The sequence below is a fragment of the Morone saxatilis genome, unplaced genomic scaffold (assembly GCF_004916995.1).
Source record: "Morone saxatilis isolate NCDOM2014 unplaced genomic scaffold, NCSU_SB_2.0 Contig9, whole genome shotgun sequence".
In the NCBI taxonomy this organism is placed as follows: domain Eukaryota; kingdom Metazoa; phylum Chordata; class Actinopteri; family Moronidae; genus Morone; species Morone saxatilis.
The window spans coordinates 12,231,173-12,241,332 of record NW_023340268.1 but is presented as its reverse complement, the minus strand read 5'-3'; the positions used below and the strand labels follow the sequence as shown (position 1 = coordinate 12,241,332).

The window sequence follows — 10,160 nt, the reverse complement described above, 5'->3', positions numbered from 1 at the left end:
TAATCATTGGTCATATGACAGATATAAAACATAACACATCTTCAGTAGGTAAAGTACAATAAGTGGATGGAGGAGTGTTGAAGGGAGTATGGGTAGAATTTGAGACGAGACGACCTTGAAGCTGATTTTAGGATAACAAAAGAAGACCTACGTCAACTGTCGGTAAGATACGGATGAGCTACGACAAGGGCACTGATGTTATTTCAGTACCAGGCACCGTTAGTCGGCAACAGGCATCAACAGGAAAAAGGTAAATGACCGCATGATGTCTTTGTTCATGTCATCTGCTTCTGCTGTATCCGGTTTGATGCAAATAAACCTTACATGTGAAGTGAAGCTGCCAATTCTGTTCGTCATCTGTGAGTCTGTGTCACTGTTTCTGGGTTCTTACGTGGGAGTTTGTGGTCTCTCACTGTAGTCAGATCGCTAAAGGTTTACGTCAGATAGACATCAATCAAGATGCACTGAGGCTGCGAAAATAAACCACAACAGAAGCATGTCTGTATAGTGGGTTCTTTTCTTCTGTTATTTGCCCTTTTCAGCTCCCTGTGATTGTGGTGAACACAACAGAATAATTCATACTAGGAGAAAATGTACTTTATAGTTATATTATAAACAAACCATCATCTGAGTAAACTGTATATTGTAACCTAGTAGATTAGCAGGTAGTAGCTCACCCAAAATGGGGCATATTGTCAGAATCACTTTTACTGGCCAGATATGTGGAAGGAATTTGACTAACTTGTAACTTTGATATAACAAAAAAATTATTTAAGCATCTTTTGTTGTTGCTGCTTGACTTAAATGTCATTATTAAATTAACATTATGAAAGTCACTCAAATAAATCAGCTGCTGAAGTATAAGACTGGTAGGTTTTACTCCATATACCTGTGTATAACCTGCACCAAACCACTGGTTTAAAATGTGAACTTGATCCTCACCAGTGGTGTAGCAGTGCCTGGAGAAGAGGGTATTCTTAATGTATTTGCACATTAATGTATATGCACTTTGCGGTTTGACTTCAGGGATAAAGAACATTATACAAATTAACATTAGCCACAGAAGAGGTGTAGCTTTTGTGATCACTACTGGCTCACATAGATAACTAACTTACATAGGCTAATTATGCATTTAGAGTTAAGTATACTTTATTCCTGACTCCATCCACTCATGAAAACCAGCTCACAGAACCCTGCTGAGTGATAAGCCAATGGGATTTAGAAGTTGCTATATTTATATTTTATTAAAATATAAAAAAAAAAAAAAAAAAGAATGAATGAATGAATGAATATCTTAATGCCTCTGCACTGCACTTAACCACTGGTCCTCACACACACACACACACACACACTTGTTGATTTGATTGGTCAAAGAAGAGACAGGACTCATTCCTCTCTCCCTCTCCCTCTCTCTCTCTCTCTCGGTTCAACGGGAAGACAATCAGCGGTGCTTCTGTTAGCGTTTGCTAGTTGCAAAAATATCAATATATCGATCGATTACGTGCGCCTAGCAACACAGAGGCTGACACTAACGTTCTACCGGTGAGTCAATCTACGGCAGCAACTCGCTGTCTTTGTTGGTTTTGAGTCGCTGAAGTTAACTGAAGAGTTGTTCGGCAGTCACAGTTGTCAATCAGTGTTTGTGGTAACAGGTCAGCAGTGGCAAACAGCACATTAACGCCCAACGTTACTTTAAGGTGATAATAGTAACGGTTAGGCGACGGTTAGGTGACGGTTGACATGTATTAACGCTGCTAATTCTTACTGAATTAACGTTAATTGACGGTTAACAATAACGGCTGTTTGCTGTTAGTTTCCGTTCGAAGGGGGAAGAACGTTACGCTGGTTATGGCGTAATGTCGTTAACGTTAATGTCATGTACCGAAACGTCACTCCTCGTAAACTGAAGTGTAACGTTAACGGCAGCTGAGATTAATGAACCCGTTTTAACGTTTTACCCGTTAACGGGGTCCAGAGGTGTATTAGGGTTAGGGTTAGCTAAACTGACGCTTGTTAATTGGTCGTGTTAAGTTTAAAGTGACAACCGGAGAGTGAGCTGTGTGTAACGTAATCGGTCCAATCTCGGGACGCCTCCAGTTTCCTCCAATTTTTTTGACATTGAATAATATCGGGAAAAGCCACAATAATTAAGTGATCTTGTGACTGTATATTATCAAATGGTGTCTCTTTGACTTTCAAAATCACTCTGACCCTGTGTGAACCTGCGCACTGACAATGGTCTGAACGTGATGTTGCTGCGCCATCTTGTGGTTACAGTTTAATTTACAGCCTGTGGTTATTTTATTTAGCTGTAAGAAGACTCTCATGTCCAGATAGATATGTGTATAAAACTAAACTAAAATGTATAAACCAGTTAGAGTAGATGTCCCTCCACAGGTGGACAGACTTTGCTTGTTGTGTGATCCAGATGAAACTGAGGAAGAGGTTCACTTTTTGTTTTGCTGTTTTGTCTACAAGCACATAAGGGATGTACGTTTTCTGTAGAATGTCCTCCATTTGTGGTGATTTCTTTTGATAATTATGACAATGTTGAATTGTGCTTCAAGAAGGTAGCCTTTCCTTTTGTGCCATGCTTGGGAGATAAGGCAGAATATTTAGTTGAGTATACTGAGCTGTATAATAATGTAGTGATTTTGTATTGAAATTAAATGTTTGATCACTGCAACTGTATTTTTTGGACTCTTTGGACTTCGTGTGCATGACAAAACCAAAATCAATCCAAATCACAGGTAGATAGGTAAAAGTTGAATTACTTGCACAATCTCAGGTCTGACTAAACCTACAGCCCCACTGCATAGAAGAAAGGATTAGTGTCTGTCTGCAAAAGAATGAGTGGGAGTCCACCTCTCTGAGATAAAAAACCTTAATGCGTACAAACAGACATACAAACCCTGTTCTAAAGTATGTTGGCAGGCTATATGCACACAACCTGTTTCACACCATGAATGATAACACTGGTAACAAATGGTAACAACTGTAACCTTAGTTGTAATGATCTTAATTCAAATTGTAATATTTTCGTGTGATCATTTAGAGTTGTACTTGTGGAAGTCCGTAAACATTTGCGAGGGGACTGGAGACTTGCGTCGAAGTTGATGAGCAAAATTACATGAAAAGAAAAATGTATGAAATGTACACTACATGTGAAGACGAAACAATTTCTGCAGGGATCACAAATACGTAAGCAAATAACAACAACAACGTAAGCAATAACACCATCGTCAGTCGTCTGAGGTAAACATCCAATGACCATAACTAGATATTTCCTGGTTTTCTGGAACATAACAGGAAATTCTCCTTGGCTTCTTGGCAAGTACAGATCTTGTGCAGCTCACTTAGGAGGCAGAACAATAAGCACAGAGTTGAACCAAAGTCATTTTTATTTGAGTATTGTGGGAAAAATATACCACAACCTAAACTCGTGTCCAACTCTGTGTGTTAGCTGCACACTATCTGTTAGTCATAATAATTAAAAGCACCTTGAAGATGAGCTCTGTTCACTATATCACATGTGTACAAACTGGTTCTATCCTGTAAATGGAGACATTGTCTGACCTACTGAGATCACTCATCTGACATGTTATGGGGTGTAGGACGTCTAGGCTGAAATCAAGGTACAATACTTAAGTATTATTAGGTATGTCTGTCCTTACATGTTGTACTAAGATCTCTGATATCATATTTGTGTTGGAATAAAACCATATGCGGAAGACAGGAAGTTCTATTCTTTTATTTACCATTAGTAAAGTAAAGGTTTTCTTCATCACTCACTGTTCACTTCATCTCTTCAACTGTATGCAGGTGGTGATTCTACAACTGCAGCATGCAGCCAGTTGAGGCACACAAAGGTATGTCTTTTACTGTCTGCATGTGGGCTGCCGTGCTTTTTCCTGTAATTATGTTAATCTGATGCATTCTTTGTTTGTAGGATTTTCTACCAAAAGCAAGCTGTACGATTCCCTGAAGGTGTATCTGAACAACAAGGACAGGCTACAACCCATCATTGGTCTGTAGCAACAACTTTCTATTTTGTTGTCAGTGTTGTGTGCTTCCCGTGTGTACTGAAATAATCAATCGTTTTTATGTGCATCCAGGCTTGGGTAGTATTATAGAATGTGTGAAGGCGGGTACAAACTACAGAGAAGCATTGTACCTGTGTGAGGTGTGTGCGTGTCGACTCAGTAAAGCTGACATACGGAACCACATTATGGGAAGCCTCCACAGATACAACTACATTGTAAGTAGCACTGTAGATTAATTCATGACGGCTGCTGCTTTAGATTGCAGTTCATTAACAGGCGGTGTGTTTTTCCTGACAGAAAGCGTGGCACCCCCACTTAGTGTCTGAATGGAAGGAGAACACTAACCTATCTAAGCTGGCTTGGCCACTGATGGAGAAAGCCAAGATACTTGAGGGAAAAGAGGGACCAGGAGATGTCCAGGTATGTTATTTTGACTGTGTATGTAGTTGAAAAGACAGGAGTGTTTTGAATATGAGTACTCATATCTTTTTCTTCATATTAAGTTGTTAGAGGTTGAAGACACTATATACCAGGAGATGGCTACATGCAGTGAGAATGACGGTCAGTGACTATTACTTATTTATAACAGTGGTTCTCAGTGTCCACCCCCTTTAATCCCAGTCTCGGTCTGTCACCCTTCATGTTTTTTGTGGCAATATATCCATATGTACATGTCCCATTTTGTTTGTTTACTCCATATGGGTCTCTTTCTCTCTGTAACACCACAGCAATAACTCTGATAAATGGGATAAATGGGCAGGGTGAACCTGAAAGCCATTCAGAGGCTACGTCAGTGCAGCTGGAGCACAACCCCATCCCATCGCATAGAATTGTGTTGCTTGCCAAGAACCAACAGAAACGGTCTCAGAAATCCTTCAAGACCTCAGCAGAGACAAACAAGGCTCCATCTCTGATACAGTCGACTGTGGCTCCTTCTGTCACATCAGAGGGCTGGTTAAACGACATGTCACTGTTGGACAATACTCAGATGTTACCCGAAACGTCTGTGCTATCAGACAACAGCAACAGCTTTCTCGATGGCTACACGGGAACCAAGCCTCTTATTGGTGAGCACAAATAAAGAAAAGCAACAACAGGTGGAAGAATTACAGTAAAATGGTTTTGTCAGCACGATTAAAAAGTACGCATTTACAGTAGGTTGTATGATAAGACGTTTCTGCTCAGATTGATTGTTGTAATGCATTGAAGCTGTATAAAAGAAAAAAACTACACTGTTACCTGTAGTAGTAGTAGTAGTAGTAAGTAGTAGTAAATAAGTTGCTGGATATCAGTAATAAATGTGTTTTTTGGTGAGAATATTACTGGATGATATATATATATATCATATATATATCTATCTAATATATAATCTATATATATAATCTTAAATATATTATATAATCTATATATTATATTCTAATAATATCTATATATATATCTATATATATATAAATAATATAATTAAATAATAAATATTATATATATGGTATTAGATCATGTAAAGGAAAATTTAAAACATTTTGGGAAATACTTTTGTTTTGAAGAAGGGTCTATACCACTGTCTTGTACGGTAAATATGTAGCCAACTGGTTAGCTTATGTCAGTTAACTGGAACTAGAAGCTTCCTAGAGTCCGCCACTGGGTTGGATCTGAAACCAGTTTCTGCCCAAGGACTAGTACGGCACATGTTTCCCTTTATTGTAAAATGGCATGCAGCAAAGGGCTGCAGGTTGGAATCGAACCTGGGCCGCTGTAGTAAGGACTCCTACAGCCTACATGGGGTGCACACTCTACCGGATGAGCCACTGTGCACCCCAGCAAAGAGATCTGACATTAGTGAGCTTTAGTGATGCTAGTAGATGGGTTTTGTTACCTTTAGAGACAACCAGACAGCATGTTTCCCTCCAGTGTGCGTGCTAAACTATGCTAACCAACAGCTTTCTCCAGCTACATACTTATTGTACTGTTGTGAGAGTGGTATTGACCTTCTTATCTAACTCTTGGCAAGAAAATCCCCAAAACGCTAAAGTGTTGCTTAAAAAAGCTGCTTATACGATTTTGCAACAGGTCTTTTCCGTGTGGTTGAGTGTAGAAGTGAAGATGGCCACACATACTGTTTCTTATGTCACTGCTGCCGCATCAGATCCAACAAAAAGGACATCATTGATCACCTAACCAGCTCTTCCCATCTTGTGAACTACTTGGTCAGTTTGTTGTGGATCAGTAATTGAAATGAACAAGAACGCAAACCCTTCACCATTATCTATCCAAAGGCTGTAGAGGTAATGCAAGGTTGTGTTAACTGAAAACGTCTGTGTGTAGATGGAAACTCATCCTGAGCAAATGGAGGTATTGACTGCAGATGTTGATGACAACTATCAGCTTCTCCAATACCGGGCCAAGAAAGTGGAGCAAGAAGAGGGCAGAGGAGAGCTGAAGGTATCATATAAATTTTTATGCAGAGATTCTCTCGCCATGTGCGAGGCGTAAAATGACTCTTATGTTATTTACCAAAAAGGTCTCATGTCCACTTGTACTCATCTGTCCATTAAAATGTTCAAACAATCTCGTGTTTCCAGGTTGTAAACGCACCAGAATCACTCTGTATCCTACTGACCGGCAAAAGTTACCACTGGTGTAAGTACAGATGTATGCTCGTCCACTGTTTTCTTTTTTGGCCATAAACCATTCAACTCTTGAGTGCCAAATCTCTGCTCTCGAGGAGCGATTTGTGAGGTACGTATAACTTTCTGCGTCCTCACATTGCTGCGGTTTCATTTTGTGAAGTGGTGGTGTTTTTATCTATTATCTGTTGTTGTATTATTCACACCTTTTAACTTCCCCATTCTTTGTTATTCTTTTTGAGCTTCTTTATTTTACCTCTGTTCAACCACTTTGACCACTTCTGTTTCTTTTCAAGTATTCAAACACACTGTTTTGAACTACTTACTTAAACTTTCTGACAATTGTTTCTGACTGCAAAGAGTTATGTATGTTTGCATTTTTTCTTTGTATACCCTTTTTGTTATTTTTCTGCTTTCCAGGCGTAAAGATGCTGTGTAATGGATGGACACACACAAACATCCAAAAGAGGAAAATAGCTGTCAAAGGTGTGTCTTTAAAAGCAATAGTTGACTTGAAGGGGTCAAGTAACTCAATATTTGTGTAGCACTGTGGGTCTGATTTACACTTTTTCTTAAAGTGCCCAGTGTGACAAATCAAAGAATGCCAGAGAAGTGCGCCGCCGTGCTGTCGAACCGCACCAAAAGGAGGACAACAAAGAGGAAGATGAGGAAAATGAGTAATACTGTGTTCAAGGTAAGCCTGCCTATTAACAAAGGTTCAGTGCTGCTGAAGAGGACGTCTTTCAGCGTGAACAGCCTCCCCGTGTCATCTGCGTACTCGCCTCCACCCGAAGACGACCTTATTCCCTCGCCAGAGTCTCAGTCGGAGGACTGCGAGTTGGACTGTGGCACTGGATCCTTAGCAGTTAACTACGCTGAACACACCTCTTCAGTTCAGCAGGACTTCGACAGTGGAGATGAAAATAAAGATGCTGGTCAGTACGTGGGACCAGAAAGAAACTTTGACAATCATTATCAAGAGAAGGATGGTTATTTAAGTCACAATGAGTACCTCAGCCAGCCTGAAACAAAAGACCCAAGGCTTTATGGGGAAAATAATTACAACGGTTCAGAATCCTGGTCATTTTATAACTCTTTCTATGGACATGAGGAAGGTTGCACTGAGCAGTGGTACAATTCAACTTCACAGAGTAAAGTTGGCACGAGTGTGGATGTGTCAAGAGAGGAGGGACAGAAGGAGATGAGCTCAGGTGCTACTCAGTATGATTACCAACAACAGCCCCAAGATCAGTACACGGCACAAGATGATGCTAGTCTTCTCACAGGCAGTGTGGGGCAGCATGGTTTTTCTGGAGAATTGGCTCATGTAGATGCTGCTTGGATCAACATGCATCCTCACTTAGGATACTCCCTTGCTCACAGTGGTAACATTACTCCAGGAGTACAGTTTCCTCAGGTTCAACAGAGACCGTGGCCAACATACATGGGGTTCATTCAGTTCCCTTCCACCGGCCATGTCCAGACAGCTCCACAAAGATATATGACGCAACCCACGGCCCATCAAGCCCTCCAAGTAGGCCATGGGGTAATGTCTAACCCCAACTGCAATCTGGGACCTACAACAACCCCTGAGCAGCAATTTCCTCATCCCTCTGTGATATGGAACCCACGTTGATCCTGTTTTCAGAGCTGCTGGTTTATCATGTTTGATGGACTTTATATGGAACACCTTCATTTATGTTCGAAAAGCCCAATGCTAATTCTACATATTTTGCTGCACCACATTTCTACCCAACTCACTTAGCATGGATTTTAACTGTGCCATGGCATTTTTTTATGTTCTTCTAAAATAAATGTATCTGATTTCTATTAGAAATGGAAATGGAAGGGTTTTTTGCCTGTAATGATATAACCTTCAGAGCCTCTGAGATAAGTATTTAGCTTTGTCCCCTTAGACTTTCAATTTCATTTCATTTTTATATCACCTCTTTTATATGAAACTGACTTTGTACCTTCATTCACACAAATCTAAAAACGGATGAGATTTTGGACCATTAAACTGAGATGAGTCTAGATTATGACATTTTTCCTTGGATGCACTTGGACATAGAGGTGTATATAGTGTAGTGTTGCATCATCTGGTTACATAAAAACAAAAGCTAGTGCTGAGAATTGTAAGCATCTCAATCTATGCTGGCAGAATTGGGGATAATGAGATGATTTAAAGTAAATTGTACAGTACTAGAACGTATTCATATATTTTGTGGTTTTATATGCATCCTAACCAAGTGAGGGTGCGAAACATTCTCATTATACGTTTAAAATCACACTGAGGGTGTGGCTTGCAGTTGTCACCATGCTGATCTGCTAACATCTACACTGTGCCGGAATAACTAAGTCATTTAAATAGGTGATGGCTCAGTTAAGGTTTGTGCTTAAGTAGACTTTTGAGAAGAAAGTTGATGGTTTGAAACAGGTCAAATGTGCTGCTTTGCTGATTGAATTTAACAGAGCACAGCTGTGGATACTTTAGTGCACCAATGAGTATGGGGATGTGAGACACAATATCAATTTCTTTGCGTCTTTGGAGTTAAAAGAGGAGGGTGAGGTGAAGGGGTTGTAATCTGCAACTACACCACTAGATGTCACTAAATCTTAAACACTGATCCTTTGATGGAGTTGCTGGTAGTAAAGTTTTGACTTCAGGGCTTTTACTTGACAATTTTTACACTGATATTGTTACGTTTTACATACTGTAAGTAAAGGATCTGAGTATTTCTTCTACTGCTGCTTACTGTGATGAATGTTTTTAGTCTACTGTACTCAAGTTTCCAAGCTCAACAGCTCCTCTTCGCACAACCTTTGCCCAAACATGGCCCTGTAGGGTACACCAGCATCAATGTCCAAGTCTTCTTACCTACAGTGATGCCATCATAAGCAAGCAGACCATGCCTGAAGATTACAATGTGTTAGACACTGTAATAGACATTGTAATATAATTGTTATTTCTATTCTTTAACATTGTGTGAGCACATTGAGCAACTGTAACAAACAAATTTACCCCCTTGGGAAGTATTTCTGATTCTGGTTAAGTACTTAAATTAATCTTATAATGAATTGTCTAACAGCATTAGCACAAAACGTGAACCCATAAAAGCATCACTCTCATAAACAAGATCAGGGAAATGAACACAGCAATAGTCACTACAATAAACTATTTTGTTTACTTTTTCAGAGACTGCAGGGTTTATTGGGTTGCGTTGAATTGAGTTGTCGAATAAACCTAAAACTGAATGTGATTTATCTTAATGTATCTAATGTATCAGAGCTAAGGCTGCCAGGTGGACATTCATTATAAAATCTGTAAATTCCTTCCGCCGTGAACGCACCTTCGCTGCCGTACGTCGATGCCCGGGACGTACGGAAGCCCGACGGAAGCACCTCTTGCAGGCTGCTGTGGATCGCCCCAAGCTGAAGCAGCAAGGCGGCCACCCCACGGAGAGGACGGCGGCAGCCAGTTAGCACAAACAAC

General features: G+C 40.1%; 2 protein-coding genes across 2 annotated transcripts in view; both read left to right on the top strand.

The window, feature by feature from the left end:
* The first annotated feature begins 1,412 nt into the window (after positions 1–1,412).
* Positions 1,413–9,811, top strand: LOC118343156. Its single transcript, XM_035681908.1, has 12 exons — positions 1,413–1,542; positions 3,823–3,869; positions 3,950–4,027; positions 4,116–4,258; positions 4,341–4,463; positions 4,547–4,604; positions 4,772–5,110; positions 6,111–6,247; positions 6,366–6,482; positions 6,623–6,680; positions 7,088–7,153; positions 7,246–9,811. The coding sequence occupies exons 2-12, from the start codon at positions 3,845–3,847 to the stop codon at positions 8,301–8,303; spliced, it is 2,202 nt and encodes a 733-aa protein (XP_035537801.1). The 5' UTR covers positions 1,413–1,542; positions 3,823–3,844; the 3' UTR covers positions 8,304–9,811.
* A 254-nt stretch (positions 9,812–10,065) lies between these two features.
* LOC118343019 (regulation of nuclear pre-mRNA domain-containing protein 1A-like) overlaps positions 10,066–10,160 on the top strand; it is a gene marked incomplete in the record, with an annotated part of 8,556 nt that continues 8,461 nt past the window's right edge. The window contains 1 exon segment of the mRNA XM_035681730.1: positions 10,066–10,160.

Excerpts from the sequence above, each read along its gene's own strand:
- LOC118343156 (XM_035681908.1), top strand. The coding sequence starts at position 3,845 with ATGCAGCCAGTTGAGGCACACAAAG. Across the intron at positions 4,464-4,546 it reads AGGGACCAGGAGATGTCCAG|TTGTTAGAGGTTGAAGACAC; the intron begins GTATGTTATTTT and ends CTTCATATTAAG. Across the intron at positions 7,154-7,245 it reads GAGGAAAATAGCTGTCAAAG|TGCCCAGTGTGACAAATCAA; the intron begins GTGTGTCTTTAA and ends TTTTTCTTAAAG.